Source organism: Myotis nattereri (genome assembly GCF_964212035.1).
Source record: "Myotis nattereri genome assembly, chromosome: 5".
Classification (NCBI taxonomy): domain Eukaryota; kingdom Metazoa; phylum Chordata; class Mammalia; order Chiroptera; family Vespertilionidae; genus Myotis; species Myotis nattereri.
The window spans coordinates 107,481,032-107,504,873 of record NC_138080.1 but is presented as its reverse complement, the minus strand read 5'-3'; the positions used below and the strand labels follow the sequence as shown (position 1 = coordinate 107,504,873).

The following is a 23,842-nucleotide window of genomic DNA, read 5'->3' as shown; positions in this document are numbered from 1 at the left end:
TGATTGTGTGGCTGAGACCTCCAGTGTGATACTGAACAGGAGTGGAGAGAGCGGACAGACATCCTTGCGTTGTTCCTGACCTTGGTGGGAAAGAATTCAGCCCTCTATCAAGTGTGATGTTAGCTCTCGGTTTTTCATAGATGCCCTTTATCAGGTTGAGGGAGCTCTCTTTAATTTTTAATTTGCTTACAGTTTTATCACGAATTGATGTTGAAGATGTCTAAAGTGTTTCCTGCCTCTAGTCAGATGATCATGTGGATTTTCTTCTTTTGCCTGTTGATATGTTGAATTACATTGGTTGATTTTCAAATGTTGAACCAACCTTGCATTCCTGGGATAAACGCAGCTTGGTTATGATGCTGTTATCCTTTTCATGCCTTGCTGGATTCCATTTCCTCAAGCTTTGTTGAGAAGTTTTGTGTCTACGTTCATGAGGGATATTGATCTAGAGCTGTGGTTCTCAACATTCCTAATGCCACGACCCTTTAATATGTTGTGACCCCCAACCATAAAATTATTTTTGTTGCTACTTCATAACTGTAATGTTGCTACTGTTATGAATCATAATGTAAATATCTGATATGCAGGATGTATTTAGGCGACCCCTGTGAAAGGGTTGTTCGACCCCAGAGGGCTCGCAACCCACAGGTTGAGAACCACTGATCTAGAGTATTCTTTTCTCATATCTTTGTAAGCTTTTAGTAATGAGGGTAATGTTGGCCTCATAACATGACTTGGAAAGTTTTCTGGAAGAGTTTGTAAAATTGGTATTATCTCTTTCTTGGTTGTTTAGTTGAATATGCCAGTAAAGCCTGTGGGCCTGGAGTTATTTTTGTGGGAAGAGTAACTATAAATAACTACATATTAGCTATAAAATGTATTTCTTTAGTAAATAATGTGCTATTCATTTATTCTTTTTTTATTTATAATTTTCTTTTCTTTTTTTTCTTTTTTTTTTTACAGAGAGGAAGGGAGAGGGATAGAGAGTTAGAAACATCGATGAGAGAGAAACATAGATCAGCTGCCTCCTGCACATCTCCTACTGGGAATGTGCCTGCAACCCAGGTACATGCCCTTGACCAGAATCAAACCTGGGACCTTTCAGTCCGCAGGCTGACGCTCTATCCACTGAGCCAAACCAGTCAGGGCTCTTTCTTTCTTTCTTTTTTTTTTTTGTTAATCCTCACCCGAAGATATTTTTCCATTGATCTTTAGGGAGAGTGGAAGAGAGAGGGAAAGACAGAGAGGAACATCGATGTGAGAGAAACTCATTGATTGGTTGCCTCCTGCACAGCCCGACCAGGGCCCGGGCCAGGGACATGCCCTTGAACAGAATAGAACCTGGGACGCTCTATCCACTGAACCAAACTGGCTAGGGCTTCCTTTATTCTTGAGTAAGCTTTGGAAGTTTGTGTTATAGGAGGAATCTGTCCATTTCACATAAATTATTAAATTTGTTGGCATAAAGTTCATAATATTTACTTCATTATTTTAATATACATAGGATCCATAGGGATGTCCCCTCCTCTGATACTAGTAATTTTTCTGTTTTTCTTCATTAGTCTTGCTAGAAGTGTATCAATGTCATTAAAATTCGCAGAGCCAATTTTAATTTTATTTATTTTCTTTGATGTCTTTCAGTTTTCACTTTGATATCTGCTCTTTGCTATTATTGTTGCACACTTTGGGTTTTATTTGCTCTTCTTTTCCTAGAGTTATAAGGTGGGAGCCTTACTAATTGGGTACAGTTCTTCTTTTCTAATATAAGCATTTAATACTACAGGCTTTTTCCCTCTAAGCACTGCTTTGTCTGTACCCAACTTTGTCTGATACACTATGTTCTAATTTTTGTTCAGTTCAAAATCTTTTCTAATTTCCCCGTGACTTACTCTTTAGCCTATAAATTATTTTGAAGTATGTTGTTTCATTTCCAAATATTTGGGGATTTTTCCAGATATCTTTCTATTGTTGATTTTATAGTTTACTAGTTCCACTGTAGTCCAAGAACACACTTTGTATGATTGCATTCCTTTTAAATATGCTTATCTTACGGCCCAGACAGTGGTTGTCTTGGTGGATGCGAGATGTGTTTCTGCTTTTGTGGAGTGGAATGTTCCTCAGATGTCAGCTAGATCACTGTGATTGTTCAGGTCTTCCAGGTCATCACTCATTTTCTGTCTACTTTTTCTATCCGTGTCTAAGAGAGAGTGTTGAAGTGTCCAGGTTTAATTGAAGATTTGTCTATTTCTCCTTCTGGATCCATCATATATTTTGAAGCTCTATTGTCAGGTGTATACATGTTTAGGGCTTAGTTGAGGTTACCACTGGAAAGTAGGATTTTTTTTTTTTTATCAATCTGCAGGTTAAAAATAAAATTAAAGATAATAACTAAAATAATCACTATCAAGTCAGGCACTTTCTATCTTCAGTCTTTGCACCCAACCTGCAGGGTAGATATTATTTCCATTTTACAGACGAAAGACAAAGGCTTCAATAATTTGCCTGAGGTCAGAAGGCTAGTTAGGAAGTAGCTGAGCTGAGACCCTGAAGTCCATGTTCTTTGCCCCTTCAAATAAGTCATTGTTTTTAACCCACACCTAACTGTCAGCAGATTCAAGTACAAAGAGGAAATATCTTGAACATTTCTCATGGGCATTTCCTTCCTTTTCAGAATGGTTTAGGGACACACACATGGTTTCTAAAGAGAGTCCCCAACACCCAGTATCCTTTGAGAAACGAATACAGAGGGAACTTTGTAGATGGATGTCGTCATGGCCACGGGAAGTTTTACTACGCCAGTGGAGCCATATATGAGGGGGAGTGGGTTTCCAATAAAAAACATGGCATGGTGAGTACAGGTCTGTGAGGTCACATTTTAAGGACTATGTAAAGCACTTGAAACACAGTACAAGGCGTGCCATTCTCTATCCAATTTGCATAGGATAACTTATTGCTTTTTTCAGACGATTACACAAATTTAAAAATAATTACCAACATAGTTTCCTGATATTTAGAGGTTGTGTGTGTGTGTGTGTGTGTGTGTGTGTGTGGTTTTGGTTGTAGAAAATCTAGCTTAATCTTCTATAAATTATAAAAAATAACATGGGCTTCTATGTTGGTTTGATTCAGCAATTCAGTGTTGCCAGGTTTTCGCTGTCTATCCATGATGTCCCCTGCCATGTCAGTTTCACCCTTACACTGCCCCTCCCTCATGATTGCAAGATGGCTGCTGTGGTTCCTGCCTTCACATCCACATCCCACACTAAGTAGAAGGGGAGCAGAATCTCTTTTTCAAGAAGCTTTCCACAAACATCTTGAGGTTCACTGAACTGAACTGGGTCATTTGCCCATCTCTGAATCAGACTGACAAATGGTCTGGGTTTGACAAATACCAAGAGAGTCCCTTTTCTGTGATGGGCACTCTGCTGGCCATTAGCATAGTTTAATAAGACACATCCTGTGATCTAGGGGTACTTACAATTGGGGAGAGGTTGTGAGGCAGATACAGCAAGAAGAGAGGGGAGAAGAGAAGGAGAATCAGGAGGAGGAGGATTTCTGCAGTGACATGAGAGTCTAGGAACCTGATTATGTGTGGACTAAGTGCATATCTTAAAAACAAACAGAAACTCAAAACTCTTTGTTGGTTTGTTAATCCTCACCCAAGGATATTTTTTCCCATCGATTTTTAGAAAGAGTAGAAGGGCTGGAGGGAGGGGATGAGGGAAGAGAGAAAGAGAAACATCGATGTCAGAGAGACATACCAATTGGTTGCCTCCTGCACACTTCCCGACTGGGGCCAGGGATCAAAGCCAAAACCCAGGACATGCCCTTGACCGGGATTTGAACCCGAGACACCACTGTCTGTGAGCTGACTCTCTAACCACTGAGCCAAGCCGGCCAGGGCAAAACTCCAAACTCTTGAGAAAGATTTTGATGTACATTTACCAATGACTTTCTAAGGAACCTTTTCCCTAAACTTCACAAGTTACCTTTCTATCTGCAGGGCCAATTAACTTTCAAGAATGGACGCGTGTATACTGGCCCTTTCTCCGATGACCACATAGCGGAGTTTCTAAGTCTCGACGACGAATTAGTACATTACCAAGACCCATCTGCCGTGTCTGTCCTCGAGAGCCAGTATGGAGGGTCTTCCAGTGCCGGTAAGGAGGTCCCCCTGCCGGCTGAGAGTTCATGGGCCTGCGTTCTCCACTGCTCCACTCATCACAACACCCCTCACCCCGCAGAAGGCAGAAGCTTCCTGGGAGCAACTGCTCTCTCGGTTGCCTATTTATTCATTTACTGAATGTCCTGGGGTGACATCCAACTATATAATAAAAGGGTAATATGCAAATAGACCGAATGGCAGAACAGAACAACCAATCAAAGTGTAATATGCTAATGATATGCTAAGGCAGCTCAACTGCTCGCTATGACGTGCACTGACCACCAGGGGACAGACAGTTTACCGGTCGACCAGTTGCTATGACATGCACTGACCCACCAGGGGGCAGATGCTCCGACTGGTAGGTTAGCTTGCTGCTAGGGTCTGGCCAATCGGGACTGAGCAAGATGGGCCGGACATACCCTGGAACCCTCCTGTGGTCCCTCCCTGGTGGGGTCCCTCAGCCTGGCCTGTGCCCTCTTGCAATCCGGGACCCCTCAGGGGATGTTGGAGAGCCGATTTCAGCCTGATCCCACAGGCCACTCCTCTTGGGAGGGCGCCAAATGCAGGGCTCATGGCTGGTGAGTGCTGTTGTGGCAGCATGAGGCTCTCCTGATCAGGACTGATTGGGCACGAGCCCATGGCAGGCACAGTGGGGCTGGGATGAGCAGTAGCAGCAGGTAGGAGCTGCAGGCGGCATTGGACTGCGGGTTTTGGCCGGATCCCTGCAGACCACCCAGAGTAGCGGTTCTCAACCTGTGGGTCGCGACCCCTTTGGGGGTCGAACGTCCCTTTCACAGGGGTCGCCTAAGACCATCGGAAAACACATATATAATTACATATTGTTTTTGTGATTAATCACTATGCTTTAATGATGTTCAATTTGTAACAATGAAAATACATCCTGCATATCAGATATTTACATGACGATTCATAACAGTAGCAAAATTACAGTTATGAAGTAGCAACGAAAATAATTTTATGGTTGGGGGTCACCACAACATGAGGAACTGTATTAAAGGGTCGCGGCATTAGGAAGGTTGAGAACCACTGACCCAGAGGGACCCCGTCTGTGCATGAATTCGTGCACCGGGCCTCTAGTTGGTTAATGAAATGATACTGGTTTCAGGTGTATAATGCCATAGTGCATCATCTGTTTAGTGGGATTTTGGAATGCTCTTGTATCACACATCTGTGGGAAATTATTTTGGCATAGCACTGAAAAATGTCAACATTGCCTGTCACGTTATCCCCTGTGTTTGCCTCCATTTGCTAGAGATTATCAGAAGGCTTAACGGCAGTGAAAGTACATCAGCGCTAGGCTCGAGCATCGAGCTGGACCTAACTTTGCTGCTAAACATGTACCCTAAGGGAGAGCAACCGGAGGAAAAGAAGCAGGTAAGAACCTTTCGCACTGTTACAAATTTGTATTTAAGCTTAAATATTTTTTTTTTAGAGAATTGACTTTTTAATGACAGTTGACGGACACTAGTATAGACTCTGTATTTCAGCAGCTCTCCTGATGCCCTCTTCTGTTCCAGGGTCCCGCCTGGGTCCCACCCAGCCTGGTCCTCCCCATCCTTTAACCTCCTCCAGTCTGTCACGGCTCCTCTGTCTCCCGGACTTTGAGACTTTTGAAGGGCACTGGTCGGTTCTGTCCCGCGTTTGGGTATATCTGATGTCTTCTCAGGATTATATGTCTTTATTATCTGTTCTCAGAATCATTTTGCCAAAGCGTGGGTGTCTTTTCCTGAGCCGGTTCTGGATCATTCTTGTCTCAGCTGGAGCAAGCCGCAGCCTCCTGGCTGTACATGCATATCCTTTCCCATCCAAACAGCTGCCTTTGCTGTCAGTCAGTGTCACTGGTTAATCGATCCCCTGACATCCAGCCCTCCTTCCAACCTGCCTCTGTCAGTTCCCCTCCTCACCATGCCTTCCCGCTCCCAGTTTGCTGAGGGTGTCCGTCAGGAATGGATGTTGCATTTTGTCAAATGCATTGATGCGATCATGCGTCCTTTCTTCCTAGTGACCAATACGGTGACTTACACGGACTGACTTTTCAAAGGTTGAACTAACCTTGCAACCCCAGGATAAACCCCGCTTGGTGTGGACATGTTATATTTTTAAATATGTTGCGAGATTCGATTTGCTAGTCTTTTGTTGAGGATTTTTGTGTCTGTGCTCCTGCGGGATATTGATCTGTAGACGAGAGAATTTGGTTGCTGCCGTTCAGACGGCTGCTAGCACCGAGCAGCAAGAAAGGGGTTCCCCTGTCCAGATGACCGCACGTCTTCTCCTGTCACTCAGAAATTGCATGCTGTTGGCCTGGGGCCGGGCGGGGGGAGTATAGTCCTCGCTGAGCTCTCAGTGACCAGAGGTGAATGCTCCTACTTCCCCTGTGTCATCGCATTAATCTAGCAAACAGGTGTTTCTCTGCTTTCGTTCTCATCGGGCAAGATTAAGATACGCATGGCTTTCTCCTTTCAGGTAGAATATGCTATCTTAAGAAATATTACAGAATTAAGGAGAATTTACAGCTTCTACAGCAGCCTAGGATGTGAGCGGTCCCCGGATAACACCTTTCTGATGACGAAGCTTCAGTTCTGGAGGTTTCTAAAGGATTGCAAATTTCACCACCATAAAATAACTCTCGCCGACATGGACAGGGTAATAAGTGGTGAGTACTCCAGGCCCGGCACACCTCTCAGTTCAAAGGGTAGTGTGACAGCTTGTCACCAGGAACCCAGTTAGGAGGTGTTGAGGGGTGAAGGCAGAGGCTGGGAGGGGTGTTGCCGAAATCAGCACGTGGCATCTTTCTGCTCAAGGTGCTTAAAATGCACTTGAAGAGGCATCTGGTGATGTAACAGCAACCCCATGGCCATCTACAGCTGGGAGGGTCAGCAAAGCAGGGGCTCCCTGCCTGTTTTTATAAATAAAGTTTTATTGGAACACACCCATGCCCATTTCTGTACCTATTGTCTGTGGTGGCTTCTGCCCTAAAACACCAGAACTGAGTGGTTGTGGCAGGGACTGGCCCACAAAGCCTAACGTATTTACTGCCTGACCCTTTGCAGAGAAGTTTGCCTACCTCTGATCTATAATAAAAACATGCTAAATTGTCGGGTAGGAAGCAGAGGGTGTCAGGGAGAGCGAACGGCTTAGAATAGCCTAGAAAAGGCTTCAGATAGTCTTGGGCTTGGTCTCGATTTCAAATTAGAAAGTTCATGCAGTAAATTTAATGACTTTGAAGGTTTTACTCCTCTCAGCTGAATTCTGGGAGGCAGGACTGAAAGCCTCCAGTTATCTACTTGAAAAATAAAATATTAGAACTACTCACTTCAAATTTGAGTGTTTGAAATAGACCTGGAATCCATTTAGAATTATCAGCATTAATTAAATTAGGCTCAGAAAACTTGGAAACACATTGGGACACGAGACTTTGAAAGTTTCTTGTGTAAAGTGACTAGATAAAGATCTTTCGAGCAGGACTTGATTTTTAGGTGGATGCGGATATACAGATCCGAGTATTCTCTAGGAAGAAAAGTACTCAGTGCTTGGGATTGTGTAGCAGGAGAAAATAAAAGAGAAGATTCTAGAAAATACTAATCATCCTCTTCAATTTTCTTATTCCAGAATACAGTGGCATACCAGTTGAAGAGATTCATTCTCCATTTACAAAAATACTTTTGAGAATATTTCTGACCTATCTCCTGCAGCTGGCTTACCACATTCATCACAAAGAATACCAGTAAGTCTACTTCTGGGCCCTGGGAGAGGACGCAGGCAGAGCTGGCCGTTAGTTACATTTGTCCTCTTTTCTTTCTTTCTTTTTAAAAAAATTGGTTTCAGAGAGAGGGGGAGAGAGAGAGAGAAACATTGATCAGTTGTCTCCTGTCCGGGAATCCAACCTGCAGCCTGGGTACAGGCCCTGACCGGGAATCGAACCCGCCACCTTTTGGTACGCAGGAAGATGCTCCAACCAGCAGAACCGCCCAGCGAGGGCTGGCCTCTTGTCTTTTCATTCTCATCATTATTTTCACAAACTCTAGAACTTAAGGGCTGGACACAAAAATATTAACCACAAAACCATCAGATACCAGCTTTAAACGTGGAACCCTTCAGATGTGACTCGTCATGTGTCAGTACCTGCAAATAGCTCTCAGGGTTTTACTCAGAAATAGTCACAACCAACTTGACCTTCGGCCAGAACTTCCTGTCTCTCTTGGAGCAAAATTGACGTGCAGACCCCTCACTGCTTCCCCGGATAGCATCTTGCAGAACCAAGGTGCACGTATGGAAATTAAGGAACTACCATGGCTGCAGTGCCATTAAGTAAATTACAGACTCTATTGGAATTTCCCTGAATTTTCCCACCCTTGTCCCGTTTCTGTTTCGGGATTCAATCCAGGATCCCACATTGTGGAAAGCTGGCATAGCTTAATCCCCTACAATCTGTGATAGTTTCTCAGACTTTGTCTTCTACGACCTGACACTTTTGAAGAGTATCGGTCAGTTAATATAAAATATCCCTCGATTTTGGTCTGCAGAGCTTTCCCCTCATTCCACTGAGCCTAGGGGTTTTGCGGAAGAATATCAGGGAGGTGAGCTGTGCTTCCCGTCACATCCTATCAGGGAATCTGACGTCACTGTCTCATTACTGGTGATGTTCACCTTGACCACCTGGTCACAGCGGTGACAGCTGCACTGTCTCCCAGACATTCACTATTTTTCCCTTTCTATACTCTGCTTGTTAGAAGCCAGTTCCCGAGCCCTTAGGGGGGGACCCACCTCCTGGAGGGGGGAGTGATCATATCTTTTTAATCACAGACACAGAAGCCCCTCGCTCTTTCTGTGTTTCACAAAACTGATGACAGAGAACATTCATCCCAACGCCTGCCATGTAAAAGGTAAACACAGAACCAACAGGATTCTATTCACTATTTCTTCAAAGTGTAACGTTGGAACCATGCTTTGCGTGTTTACCTTTCTGTGGCATTTCTAGGCAGTTTATTCAGTGGGCAACAGCGGTCCCTCTACTCAATGAATTACATCGACATGTGCTGGGAGATTTACCTGGCGTACTGCAGGCCGAGCCCAGCGCCGCCCCACGAGCTCACCATGAAGATGAGGCACTTCCTCTGGATGCTCAAAGTAAGCAAATGATTGTAATTAAAGGAAGCGTATGCCAGCCAGGGTGCACAAACGGTGAGGTGAAGATCTGGGATGGGTTTCATAGCCAAGGAACGTCTCCCGGGTCTCTTTGGGCAGAAAGGAGTAATTGGATACTAATAGGGGATAGAGTGCTTTAAGAAATTTAAGTGCTGTGTGTATATGAAAAACTGACAGTCTAGTGTCTATAGGAAAATCGTTTTTTTATAAAGTATGTGATTTTTTTTAATTATTATTTTTTTAAATCCTCACCTGAGGATATTTTTCCATTGATTATTACAGAGAGTGGAAGAGAGAGAGAAAGGCAGAAACATCAATGTGAGAGAAACATATCGATTGGTTGTCTCCTGCCTGCACCTCGACCAGGGCCCGGGCCGGGAGGAGCCTGCAACCAACGTATGTGCCCTTGACTGGAATCGAACCCGGGACCCTTTGGTCCAAAGGCCAATGCTCTATTCACTGGGCCAAATTGGCTAGAGCCTTTCTTTCTTTTTAAAAAAATATATTTTTATTGATTTCAGAGAGGAATTGAGAAATAGAACCATCAATGATGAGAATCATTGATCGACTGCCTCCTGCATGCCCCCAAATGGGGATTGAGCCCACAACCTGGGCTAGTGCCCTGACTGGGAATCGAACTATAAACTCCTGGTTCCTAGGTTGACACTCAACCACTGAGCCACACCAGCTAGGCAACAGTTCTTTTTTTTTTTAATATATTTTATTGATTTTTTACAGAGAGGAAGGGAGAAGGATAGAGAGTTAGAAACATCAATGAGAGAGGAACATTGACCAGCTAGCTGCCTCCTGCACGCCCCCCACCAGGGATGTGCCCGCAACCAAGGTACATGCCCTTGACCAGAATCGAACCTGGGACCCTTCAGTCCGCAGGCCGCCACTCTATCCACTGAGCCAAACAGGTCAGGGCAACAGTTCTTTTTTATTGCTGATAGCATTCCGTTTGATGGACACACCACGAAGATTTGTTTATGCATTCACCTATGGACATTTGGGTTGTTTATAGTTTGTGGCTGTCATGAATAAAGACAGTATGAACAATTGTGTACTGTGGACAGTTTTCATTTCTCTGGGGTAAATGTGCAAGATTATAGTTGGGTTTCGTAATAAATATTTAAAAAATTTTTAAACCACCAACATATTTTCTGAAGTGGTCAGACCATTTTACACCCACACCAGCAATGTCTGCCAATATCTGTCTTTTAATTGGTGATAGACCATTTACATTTAATGTAGTTACTGATATGTTAGGTGTAAGTCTGCTGTTTCTTTTTTCAGTTATTTTGTTTCTTCTGTTTTTCATTTCTCTGCTTTCTTTTACCTTGCCTTCCTGTGGGTCACTTGGAAGGTTTTAGAATTTCATTTTGGTGTCATCATTTTACTAATATAGTGAAGTACAGAAACCCTGCTTCCCTTACGTCTCTTCACCCCCACCACTTATAATTGATACTTCCTCTTTTGTTTAGAACCACATCAGACAGTGTTATAATTTTTGCTTCAACTGTCAGACAAGACATCATTTATAAAACTCAAGAGGAAAAGGAAAGTTTATTGTATTTTCCTGTACTTTTGCTTACCATGTTCTCCCTTCCTGAATGGAGACTATTCCGTGTATACCCTGTGTTTTGGGGGGTATAATGATAATGGGAAAATGAAGTTTTTTATTTTATTTATTGTTGACACTATTATCTGTAGATATTGATCTCTTATTTTATTTTATTTTTTTTATTGATTTCAGAGAGGAAGAGGGAGGGAGAGATAGAAACATCAATGATGAGAGACTCATTGATCAGCTGCCTCCTGCACGCCCCCTACTGGGGATCGAACCTGCAACCCTGGCATGTACCCTTGACTGTATGGAATCCGGGACCCTTCAGTCCATAGGCCGACACTCTATCCAGTGGTTCTCAACCTTCCTAATGCTGCGACCCTTTAATATAGCTCCTCAATGCTGTGGTGACCCCCAACCATAAAATTATTTTCGTTGCTACTTCATAACTGTAATTTTGCTACTGTTATGAATCATAATATAAATATCTGATATGCAGGATGCATTTTCATTGTTCGAGACCCACAGGTTGAGAACTGCTGCATCCACTGAGCCCAACCAGCTAGGGCTCGGTATTGATCTCTTTTTTAAAAAAAATATATTTTATTGATTTTTTTACAGAGAGGAAGGGAGAAAGATAGTCAGAAACATCGATGAGAGAGAAACATCGATCAGCTGCCTCCTGCACATCTCCTACTGGGGATATGCCCGCAACCCAGGTACATGCCCCCGACTGGAATCGAACCCGGGACCCTTCAGTCCGCAGGCCGACGCTCTATCCACTGAGCCAAACCGGTTTTGGCGGTATTGATCTCTTGATGTACAGTTTTTCAAGAGAGGATTTCTCCTACCTCCTGGGGTTCATAAGCCTGGTTTTCACCATTCCTAGAGGGGAGGGGAGGAGGAGGGTCGGTGTGGAGGGAGGAACCTCCCAGGATGCACTTCCGCGTCCTGTTTCAGCAGCTCTGTGACTTTAGGGGACCACGTGTTTTTCAGGCCACGTGCTCTCTGGTTCAGTATCTGAGAACAAGCCTCTCTTCAGCTTAGAAGTGGAAAGGTCTTCGCCTCAACTCCCAGGGAGTCTTCCTGTGTCAGCCCTACCTGCTGTGTGACCCTCAGAGGTGCCTCTCCCCCACAGGGGTCCTGCCTTGCCTCCAGCCTCCCTGAGCTCCTGTTCCTCTGTTCTGCTGAGTCCCTGTCCCCACTTCCCCACCTGCAGAGTGGGTTGCTGTCTCACATCTGGATCACCCACTTTCCCATTCTCTGTCCTGTGTTTATGTCCCTTTAAAATCTTCACTGTTACTTTTATATATATATATTTTATTGATTTTTACAGAGAGGAAAGGAGAGGGATAGAGAGTTAGAAACATTGATGAGAGAGAAACATCGATCAGCTGCCTCCTGCACACTCCCCACTGGCTAGTGTGCAACCAAGGTACATGCCCTTGACCAGAATTGAACCTGGGACCCTTGAGTCTGCAGACCGACGCTCTATCCACTGAGCCAAACCGGTTAGGGCTTCACTGTTACTTTTGAAGGATTAGGTTAGGAGAAGAGGTAACTACCAATGTGAATCCAGAATGCTTCACAAAACTATCAGTTTTCAAGATACCCATTTCTGGTATATTTTCTTACAGCGTTGTACTGATATAAATTGATGTAGAAAACATAGAGATGTTTGTAATTATAGTTCCTTATGTTTGATTGGTTGTTTCTTTTATAGGACTTTAAAATGATAAATAAGGAATTAACATCAACCAAATTTGTGGAGGTCATAGCGGAAGACAATCCTTTCATGTATGATGGAATTGACAGCAACTTGGAACTTGAGGTCTGTAGTGAGGTGGCTCAGTGGTATAGATCCCATTCAGGCTGTTTGTTTTGCCTCGGATACTAGAACCAAGATTTGATTGAAAAGAATTCTAACCCATGCAAAACTATAATGTGTGTGTGTGTGTGTGTATGTGTGTGTATCCTTGATTGTATTAGAAAACTAGAGATTAAGATTAAAACGAAGACTTCAGATGTCAGGAAATGTAAATATTTCTCTCTTCTACGCGTCCAGTGCGGCTAGAGAGTGGTCCGGTTCCTGAGTAGGGGCGGCTGGGGATTGAGAAAATGAAAGAGACAGACACAGAGATGGAAGGAAAAAGCTGGGGCCAGGTGGGACAACTGTCTTCTGATGGAGAGACAGGGACAGGGACCCAGAGCCAATACAGCGTGTTTATTTTATACATACAGCAAAAAACAGGAAGTTTTACTAAAAGTCAAGACAAAGGACATTATGTGCATTCTTGGGTATTCCTGGTGCTTGGCTGGATTTAAATAACAAAACCCACCCCCTGGCACCTGGGCTGAAGGTCAAGCTGACAACACTCCTGCCTTTTGGCCAAGCGTGTTTCCAGGATGTGGCTTTGCCAACGCCACTGGCTTCAGGTGACGATAATTAAAGAAATGCGCGTGTGCCTTCTCAGGCTCTCTCTACAAGGAAACAATGACCAAAGTCAAAAGAATATGAAACTACCATGCTGTTTCATGGATAATTTATTTAGCAATTGAATTCGTGTATATGTCCTGTGGTGTACATGTCATATACTCAAAGATGCTGATTGGTCTCCTCCTCCTTTGAGTTAGGTATGTGTCTTTAATTGTTAGCGTTTCTTGCAGCAGGCAAATGTCTCCTTTTTCCAGCTAGACTAGACCCATCTTTGGGCAGGTCTCAGCAAACTGTCAGACCAGGGACCCTGGTGCTGCGGGCATGCTGACCGACTGGAAGAACCAAGTTTTGGGTCTTCCCTGGAAGCAAGGTTCTTGCTCCTGGAAGCAGGTAGAGGCCGGCCTGGAGCCTCTGGTCAAATTAGGGGCCTGTTCCAGCTCAGACTCAAAAGGGCCCTGGGCTCAAGACCAACAGCTGGACAAAGTCCGAGCCAGCCAGCCCCAGGTGCACGCACTCTGCAGGCCCGTGTCGGGGCCACGTGGGTGCGGAGAGGGGGACAGGACGGCTGCCAAGTGGGTAACACACTCGACACTTGGTTTCTGGGTGCCACTTTCTACTTAAAAAAAAAGGAAACACTTTGGAAAATGACGGTCCTCCATTAGCTGTTATAAAATGTCTTCATCAAAGTAGAGAAGCGGCTTACAGATGGAATAATAGGACATATAATAGGCCTCTTAAATGCTGTAGGTTTGATTGCAACCTCGCGTACACCCAGGATCCTTCAGCCCTGAGGAGGGGGTGGTGGTGTCTGGAGCAGAGAAACAAACGCCGAGGTGAGCGCTGACCCGCCTCCAGGTGTGTCAGGATGAATGAGACTCTAATTTCTTCTATTTCAGCTCGTGTTCCTGGAATTCTTTGAGGCTCTCTTGAGCTTCGCATCCATCTCTGTTACTGACCAAATGACCAAATCCCATGTAAGTGTCCTACGTGATGACTTCACTGGAAACAGAGCTGGGATCGAGTATCTGCCAACAGATAAGGTAGAATTTGGAGCAAGGGGTGGTTTCATTCTGGAATGGGTCACCACCCTCAAAACTATCCTGGGCTTTTGTAGCCCTTCTGGAAATGACTGAAGGCTTCTTTTCACATGCTGTTTTTCTTTTTTAAGTTAGAGAAATGGGTTTCCTGGTCACACCCCAGGAAGCCGTCTCCTAGCCCCCAATAGGCGCTACTGTAATGAAGGTCAGAGTGCCCGCAAACACACTGGGTGGCCACGAGTCTTAGAACCCCTGAGGTGCTTGTTAAGTCACCTAGTGTTGGCGGGGTGGCGGCGGGGGGAGCTCTGTCCCAGAGCCCAGGCGCTAAGGGACAGCTCCTGAGTGTGCACGAGGTGCTGGATGGGGCCCTGAGATCGGGGCCTGCTCACCGGGCTGGGCCCAGGCAGGCCTCCCTGCCAGGCCTCAGTGGGGCAGGGCCGTGGCAGTAATTCACTGAAGGACCCAATGCTGAGGCAAATTGAGACGAACCAGTTGTGGATGGGCGTTTCGGGTTAGTGGGCTTGAAGGATTTCTGAGCCATTTATTTGGAGCCACAAGGGAGAGTTTTGGAGGCCAGGAGAGCCCCACAGCTGCAAAACCCTTCAGAGCTGGTCATCTAGGAGCCTTCTCCCATTGTTGAAGGAGAGCCTCTCGCCTACCGCGAGGCCCTGGGCTGTGCCTTGGGCTCCTCGTGTGCCAGCAGTTTAACTTCAGCACCTCACAGTTCACCCCTGTGGCCAGGCTGGCTTCTTTCAGGTTGAAGGGGTGACTGATGGCTTCTCCAAGTCACCTGGGAGCCTGGTCACTGGCTACAATCTGGGTCTGGGGCTCTGCTTTGGGGAAATGAACGTCTACCTTACATTCATCTATGCTTGCCTGGCCGGTGTGGCTCTGTGGTTGAGTGTTGACCTATGAACCAGGAGGATCACGGTTCGATTCCTGGGCAGGGTACATGCCCGGGTTGTGGGCTTGATCCCCAGTGTGGGGTATGTAGGAGGCAGCCGATCAATGATTCTCTCTCATCATGGATGTTTCTCTCCCTCTCCCTTCCTCTCTCTGAAATCAATAAGAATATATTTTTAAAAATTCATCCATGCTGGGATGGATGGCATCGCTGTGGATGCCAGGAACTGAGTCTGAACATTCTGGTCTAGGGGTCATCCTCAGACACCATCCGATCAGCTTCACTCTGGCTGTCAGTGTGGCATTTCCATTGCCCATCAAGATAAACAAATCACACTGCATTCATACCATGGAGTGTGTGAGCCATCAACGAAATCGCACGATACATGCAATGTGCATGAATCAAAATAAGTATGCTGGGCGGAAGAAGCCAGACAAAAATGCTGGGTAGATACTATTATGTAGAAAATTCTAGAAAGTGTCAAGTAATCTGTAGTGACAGAAAGCATATCAGTGGTTGCTGAGGATGGGGAAAGAGGGGTCCCCAAGGGGCACAGGAAACTTTCAGGGGTGATGGATATGTTCAGTGTTCTGACTGAGGTGGTTTCACACGTGTAGACATGTTGACATTCATCAACTAGTGCCCTTTACGTGTATGTGTGTGTACATCCGTCTCCATGGAAGCCAGAAATTCTCATGGTTGTCCTTCCTCTGACCATCAGAACAGGAGCCTGAGCGCAGCAGCGAGCCAGGAGTCTGATGTGCACTTGGTCAACTCCATGTTGTCTTCAACTAAGTTAGCGCTCTTGCTCGATTTCAGCAAAATCCAGATAACAGAGGTTTGTGTTTACAACCCAACCCGTAAAACCCGTGACGAGGTGCAGCTTCCAGCACTGTTGCGTACCTAGTGTGCTGAGCGCTCGTCCGCGCTGGGATCTGGCAGTGAACTCGAGGCCCGTCCTCCCAGGGACCATACCTTCTAGTGAGGGGGCCGGGGGGATGATGCCAGGTGAACACAGGAACAGCTGACACCCACGGGTGCTTACTAGGTGCCATGCACTTCCCGGGCACTAGCTCGCGCCGTACCCCCAGCCACCGTTAGGTGCTACTGTTATCTCTAGGCAGGAGCTGAGCCCAGGAAGGGTGCATAGCGGGCCGTCTCGGACCTAGTCAGTCGTGGAGCTGGGGTTGTATGCGGGCAGTCTGGCTCCAAATTGGCCCCATGACCATAGCGCTGTGTTTACACTCACTGACCAGAAGCGAGAGCCAGGCAGGCTGCAGATTGGAGTGATGCGGGCAGGTAGGAAGGCCTTCTGATGAAGTAACAGCTGAGCATACCTGAAGGCAGTGAAGTACAACCGTGTGATCCCCTGGGGGAAGACCGTTCTGTGCAGAGGCCTGAGGTGGGCGCATGCCCCGGTTGTGGGTGGAACAGCTACAGGGAGTAGAGCCACGGGGGAGGCGATGGGCCAGCCCAGGGAGGTGTCTGACTGTGGTGAGGGAGATACGAGCCCTGAGAGCAGAGGGGTTGGCAGGCTCACTACGGCTTCGTTGACAAACCAGTTAGGAAGCTTCTGGAATGATCGGAAGGGGCTTGGAAGGCTGTGGCCTGTGAGAGGGAGAGAGAAGGCAAAGGTGATCCCAAGATTTGGGGCCCGAACGACTGGAAGAATAGTTACCATTGACCACGACGGGGGAGGGGACGGGGCAGGGGGATGAGATCGGGGTGAAATTAAGGGGCTGGATTTGGACATATTAGGACACATGCCATCCAAGTGGTGAGCAAGTAGCACGGCTGGATATACAAGTGTGGAGTTCAAGGGCGAGATCTAGCTCGAGACAGAAATGTGGGTGTGAATAGCATATGTGTGGGAATTAAAGCCATTAATATATGAATGTAAGTAGTATTAACTGTGCATAATATTTCCTCAACTCCTTGGTTTCTTGGCGGGGAGCCTTGCAGTAGATACAGTAACTGCTACTTAGCTTAAAGAGAACAGCCTCATTAACAATTTCTAATTATTTGAAATGTAGAAAATTAGTTTTAGTACATGATGATGCAGAAATAATATTCTTTATAATTTTTGTGTGTTTTTTTTTACATAAAAGCCCAAGTTCAGGAAGTCACTAAGTGATGACAGAATTTCCAAAATGACTATTAAATCTCCAGGAAAAGGGCTAATGTTTTCATTACCTCATTGTGGTGAGTATCTTAATTATATAACTTTAATTTTGGCAAACTGTTGCTTATACATGATTTTTAAAATTTATGAAAAAATGTACAACCATCTTAAAACATTTTTTTAATTAAAAAATTATGTATATAATTAGGCTGGTACTGCTACTTCCAATTCTGTCTCCAGCTTCACAGAGTACCTTGTCAGGCATGATCTTAGGAGTTTTGGGTTTGTTTTTGGTATATTTTTTCAGCTTCATGGAGATATAACTGACCTGTAGTACTGTATAAGTTTAAGGTATACAACATAATGATTTGACTTACATATATCATGAAATGGTTGCCTCAATACATTTAATTAATATCTATCTCATAGATATCAAACCATTTTTCTTGTGATGAGAACCACTGGGACTTACACTCTTAACTTTCATATACAACAAACAGTGCTGAACTAGCGCCGTCATGTTGCACATTACATCCCTGCTGCTTATTTATCTTATCAGTAAGTGGAAGTCTGTGCTTCTTGAGGGCCTCCCGCCAGTTCTCCCCCGCACTGCCCCCCCCGGCCCCCACCCCCCCAACCGCAAATCTGCTTGTTCCTGAGTTTTTATGTTGTTGTGACGGTCCTACATGTAACTGAGATCCTACAGTGTTTTTGTCTGACTTACTTCACTTAGCATAAGCCCTGGAAGTCCATCCATGTTGCTGCAAATGGCACGATTTCCTCCTTTTGTTTGGCTGAATAGAATTATGTTGTATGTATGTTCCACAACTTCTTACCCAGTCCTCTGTTCATGAACACGTGGGCTGTTTCCATGACAATAATGGGAAGCAGCTATCTATTTGACATTGTTTCTATTTTCTTTGGATATCTTCCCAGAAGTGGAATTGCTGGGTCATAAGGTAGTCAGTCATTCTATTTTTGACATTTTAAGGAATTACCGTACTGTTTTCCACACACCAGCCAGGAAGCTCCTGGAATGATCAGAAGGGACTTTGCTCCCACTACTGACCCGTTTCCCAGCATGCTCTCCCTGGTCTTTGTGATGGTGGCCATTCGAACAGGTGCGAGTCTGTTGGGCATTTCCCTGGTGATCAGTGATGTGGAGCAGCTTTTCACGCTGGCCATCAGTATGTCCTCTTAGGAGCAATGTCTACTTGGATCCTCAGTTACATTGTGTTTTTTTGTGGTTATTGGTTTTTATGAGTTTATATATTTTGGATATTAACCCTCCTCAGATATGATTGGCAAATGTTTCCTCCCATTCTGTGGACTGCCTGTCCACTTTATATGCTTTCCTTTGTTGTGCAGAAGCTTTTTAGTCTTCTGGAAGCTTCTCTATGACTAGGTACAGGAACACCTGAATGCCAGGCGGCTGCCAGGATTGCAGCCCATAGGAGACTTAACCAACAAGTAATACTGAGGCTGTCTCCTTCGCTTTGGTTTTGAAAGATGCTCAAGTTGAAAACAACAACTAAACCCTTATTCAATCCCTCACATTCCTCTTACTATCCTCCCACCTAGTCACATCCTGTAGCATTCTATCTGCTGAGTCCACCTCCTCCCCTCCCCGTTGCTTCCTCAGCCTGTCCGCACGGGCTTCCAGCTGCATCCCTCCCCTCCCGCTGGGGCACCCAATGCCTCCGGGTCCTCTTTCCAAAGAAGAGCCAGGTATGCTGATCTGAAAAGTCAGCATCATCCAAGCACTTGGAAATTAAATGCAAAGCAAACAACAGGCAGCTGAAGTCCTCTATTCTGCTAAAGAATTCTTTGAGAATACAGTGGGGCCTTGCCTTACGAGTGTCCTGACTAACGAGTTTTTTGATACCAGCTGTCTCTCGGCCGATTTTTTGCATTGAGTTGATAGAGTAATTTGAGTTAACGAGCTCCTTAACGAGCTCGGTCTCGGAACGAATTACACTCGTATGTCAAGGCCCCACTGTACTTAGAAAATTGAAATAACTTAAACATTATACACAAGACATGGTCAAAACTATAAATTTATAGTATTAAGGGTCTTCACTGTTAAATAAGAAACTCTGATAACTAAACATTCATCCCAGAAGATAAAGGGAGGAATATCCAAGTGCAAGGAGAGCAGGAGGAGCATGGCGACAAAAGACACTCACAAATGAGGCATAGGAGAGCGAAAAATATTGAAACTGACCATTCTAAAAGCTGGTTCTTTAACTAAAAAGAAAATAGACATCTTCAACCTAGTACAGTCAGAATAAAAGTGGTAAATACACATATCCTAACTAGGAAGAGAAAATTAATAACAAAAGTCAACTTAAGAAAATATAGGAAACCTGAATAATCATGGCTGAAAAACTGTGAATAAGTCAAAGACAATTGCACCTGGCCAGTGTGGCTCAGTGGTTGAGCATCAACCTATGAACCAGGAGGCCATGGTTCAATTCCCAGTCAGAGCACATGCCAGGGTTGTGGGCTTGATCCCCAGTGTGGGTCATTGCAGCAGCAGCTCATCAATGATTCTCTCTCATCATTGATACTTCCTTTTTATTGGTTTTCTTTTCTTATCATCATTGATAATTCTATCTCTCCCACTTCCTTCTCTGAAATCAATAAAAGTATATTTTATAAAAAAAAAAAATATTACGCCCTAGCCAGTTTGGCTCAGTGGATAGAGCATCAGCCTACGGACTGAAGGGTCCCAGGTTCGATTCCGGTCAAGGGCATGTACCTTGGTTGCGGACACATCTCCAGTAGGGAGTGTGCAGGAGGCAACTGATTGATGTTTCTAATTCTCTATTCCTCTCCCTTCCTCTCTGTAAAAAATCAATAAAATATATATTAAAAATAAAAGAATATTACTTATGCCCAGCCAGTGTTGCTCAGTGGTTAAGCATTGACCCCATGAACCAAGAAGTCACCAGTTCATTCCCAATCAGGGCACATGCTGGGTTGCGGGCTCCATCCCCAGTAGGGGGCGTGCAGGAGGCAGCTGGTCAATGATGTTTCTCCCTCATCGGTATTTCTACCTCTCTGTCCTTTTCCCTTCCTCTCTCTCTAAAAAAGAATATTACTTCTTATCCAATTCAGAGTTTAAAATCCTTGTATTTTCTTAATGAAAACTGTCTTGAAGACAATGTACACAAATGCCAAGCAGATTTCCTTTTCCTGAAACATGGACAATGTTAATACATTTTCTAAAATTTTAATTTAAAAAAAACAACAACAAAAAACACTTAAGCTATTTAGAAAAACATCACAGGTGCCAGGAGACTGGAGAAATCCTAATGGTCACAGCTATGGCCCAGTGGCGCCTGCCTCGCCCCCCGGTGGTCCGTGCAGCGTCCTGCAGCTCCTTTCACCCCCAGAGGCCGGAGGAGCACCGCACCCCCTCCTAGAGGGGCAGAATGTGGACACGACTCCAAGGTCGCTGCACCACTGGGTGGATGCTCACTGAAGTGCAACTTTCTTCCAGAGAGAAAAAAAGGCAAGGACGAACAATGCGAAAACATCAGCAGGTGGATCAACTGTATGTGTATCTTTTTTGTGAACACGTTCTTCCAAGCATACAGACATGAAGAAACTCTCAAGGAGAAAATAAAGGAAAATAAGTTAAATTTCACAGCCATGGCCAAGTGGAGGAAGACAGAAAACGACGAGCTGGAAGCAAGGTAACTAGAACCCTCTCGGCCCCTTCCTGGAGCTGCCAGGAGCCGGGACCAGTCCTTTTGCTGAAAGCACACGACTTCCTGGGGGGGGGGGGGGGCGAGAGGGAAGGGGGCGGGGTGGTGGTGCCTGTCCTCATGGGGCTCCCCGGAAGAACTCTGCCTGGGAGCTTCCTGTTCTCTAAGGTGGTGGTGACGTCTGTGTCGCAGGGCTCACACGAAGAGGCAATGTGACAGAGTCGCTGAGTCAGACCACAGATCTAGATCGCCTGGGTTCAAATCCCAGCCCACCATTAAACCTGGGTGACCCTGGGCAAAGTCAGCCACTTGTGTGCCTCAGTTCCCTGGTCTGCAAACTGCGGTGAGGATGACGTGGGCTAATGTGCATAAAGCACGTAAAACAATGCCAGGCACACGGCCGTGAAGGGCTGCACCCTTACCTGTCCCGAGCCTCTGTCCGGGCTCAGTTCTGTGCACACGTGTTGGGCCAGAGTCCAAACGCCTGCTTTCTGTAAAGTGCCCCTCAAGCCTGTCGGTCTGTGGAAGAAGGCAGTCAACTGGTCTTAAGCAAAAGGACTCAGAGGATTTTCAAAGGCTACTTGCTAGCTGCCTGTTGCTAAGAGAAAAGTGGTCCACAAGTCACTGCAGCTCTCGTCTAGATATGATATCAATTTAGTTCAGAAAGTGACGATAACTTAGTTTTTGGAAACTAAGTTATAGACAACTTTACTCCACATGGAGCATAAAAACTGTTTTGAAATCACAAAGGCAGTAACACCCCTCCTTCTGCTTGCTCCTGGCGTTAGGCTTCTGATGTTGGAGATGAAAGAGGAAGAGGTCAAAAGACAAGACCACCACGTGGTGGACATCACTGTGATCAAGGAACCGGTGGACATCCCATCCCTGCATGTGATGCTGGGCCTCCCGAAAGAGGCGCAGGTACTGGGCCTGTCCAAATCCTTCGTGAGCAAGAAGAAGAAGCGATAGAGGCGACCAGGTCTGTCAGCGAGCCACAGGAACCCGCAGGTGGGAAAGCAGGTTAGACCGAGCACTGCAATGCATTCCTGCCCAATACAGTTGTGTTTTACTTCCCGTCGCCGTGTGCTTGAATACCACGCCCTGTCCACTTTCCCAGTTTTTCTAAGGTTGGGCCACTGAATGCCTGCACTCTGAAACTGAGCTGCATGAAAATACATGGATATGGGGAGTAAATGAGTGTGTATTCAATATGATTGGTGATTAAGTTTTGAATCTGATAAAACCAATCACATATCAGTGGGGAGTAGATGCACTCATTGAAAATTTCTTCAGGCTCCCTCCCCAAAATAGTTCCTTTGCCCCTTGTCACCGCCCTGTGTCCATATCCTACCCGTCCTCTTACCTGGTGGCCTCTTACGGGACTCATTCCCGCGAGTCAGCACCACAAACATTGCAGGACCCAAGGCCAAACAGCAGGGTCAGGAGCGGGTGTGCAGTTGGCGGTTAAGTGAATACTCTAAGTCTCTGTTAGAAAATGTCAGAGCTAATAATTTGTTTTAAAATTTAAGACCTACCACCAAAAGCATAAAAAGACAATTTCTAGCTTTCCAACTGGCAGAAGGAAGGAAACTATCATCTAACATAAATCTTGGAAAAAATGAGAACAAGGAAGAAGAAAGATGGAAACAGAAAACAAAAGATGGTGGGGAGATGTGCCAAGATACCAGGAATCACCAATGTAACAGGCTAAACTCACCTCTTCCCCCCCAAGCCCCAGAGGTACTTAGACTGGATAAAAAAAATAAAAATCACTTCAATGTTCCTCTTTACAAGGGAAACATCTTCAACAAAATCATATAGAAAAGATAAAAATAAAAGTAGGAAAAATGCACCCGGAAAAATCTAATCAAGATGATTAGAAAGCAAGCATTATTAAAGGTCAACAAAATAGAATTTAAAGCAAATATCAGCATAATCCAGATAAAAATCATTAAAAAGGACCAACAACCGAAAAGATGCAGTATCCCCATGCATTTCCCGAACTAGCCTCGCCAACAGACCAGGAAGAGCAACACTCAGTACGGACCTAGACAATTAAAGAGCCTACGGAAAACCTTTACCTAACAGAGTGAGACACCAGCGTGCAACAGAGAAAAACACTGGCTACATTTCTGGTTGAAAAGTGCAACCGTTTCAGATGATCCCTCAGAGACCAGATCTCTTTGGAGTCAGCAATAAACACAAAGCAAGCCTTTACTGAGAGGAAGTCATAGTGGAAACTGCATTATGTAAGAGAAGAAAAACACTACAAATCCATGAGGAGTTTTCTCCCATCTCCTCCCGAACTCACAGGAGCATGCCGGTCAGGCGACGGGAACTGGAACCCCTGTGAGGGCTGGGTAGGCCCAGTGTTTCTAGACCATGCCTGGCTTGTTTTCACCCCGACTCTGGGGGGACCCTCTAGGGGGACCAGGCCACTAAGGGCAGGTTCTGTTAAGTAAAACCCAGCCGGCTCTGTCTCAGCTGTGAAGCTGCTTGCAGAGTGCACTGGGAGTTTGTTCTACGTAACAAAACACTTCATGTTTAGGCCACACGGGGGCACTTTCACTCAGCAGGATATATGAGGTCAAAAACCGCATCAGTACTCAAGGTAAAAACCACGTCTAGCAATTCCTTTGGGCAAAGGCCTTAGTTCACCACTTCAGTTCAAGGGACCCCAACTCTGCGAAGCTCCAGCTGGTCAAGTAGCCCCCAGGATGAGCCAGGGGCC

At 45.4% G+C, this 23,842-nt stretch overlaps 1 protein-coding gene across 1 annotated transcript in view; it reads left to right on the top strand.

The window, feature by feature from the left end:
- Nucleotides 1–22,185, top strand: part of RSPH10B (radial spoke head 10 homolog B) — a 30,218-nt gene extending 8,033 nt beyond the window's left edge. Inside the window, exons 7-19 of the mRNA XM_081090871.1 lie at nucleotides 2,672–2,848; nucleotides 4,004–4,160; nucleotides 5,439–5,560; nucleotides 6,650–6,839; nucleotides 7,796–7,910; nucleotides 8,990–9,069; nucleotides 9,165–9,313; nucleotides 12,622–12,729; nucleotides 14,232–14,375; nucleotides 15,998–16,114; nucleotides 17,385–17,478; nucleotides 20,904–21,099; nucleotides 21,900–22,185. Of these exons, the coding sequence (XP_080946997.1) occupies nucleotides 2,672–2,848; nucleotides 4,004–4,160; nucleotides 5,439–5,560; nucleotides 6,650–6,839; nucleotides 7,796–7,910; nucleotides 8,990–9,069; nucleotides 9,165–9,313; nucleotides 12,622–12,729; nucleotides 14,232–14,375; nucleotides 15,998–16,114; nucleotides 17,385–17,478; nucleotides 20,904–21,099; nucleotides 21,900–22,080 (1,830 nt within the window). The 3' untranslated portion in view covers nucleotides 22,081–22,185. The remainder of the gene's footprint in view (nucleotides 1–2,671; nucleotides 2,849–4,003; nucleotides 4,161–5,438; nucleotides 5,561–6,649; nucleotides 6,840–7,795; nucleotides 7,911–8,989; nucleotides 9,070–9,164; nucleotides 9,314–12,621; nucleotides 12,730–14,231; nucleotides 14,376–15,997; nucleotides 16,115–17,384; nucleotides 17,479–20,903; nucleotides 21,100–21,899) is intronic.
- Nucleotides 22,186–23,842: the final 1,657 nt, after the last annotated feature.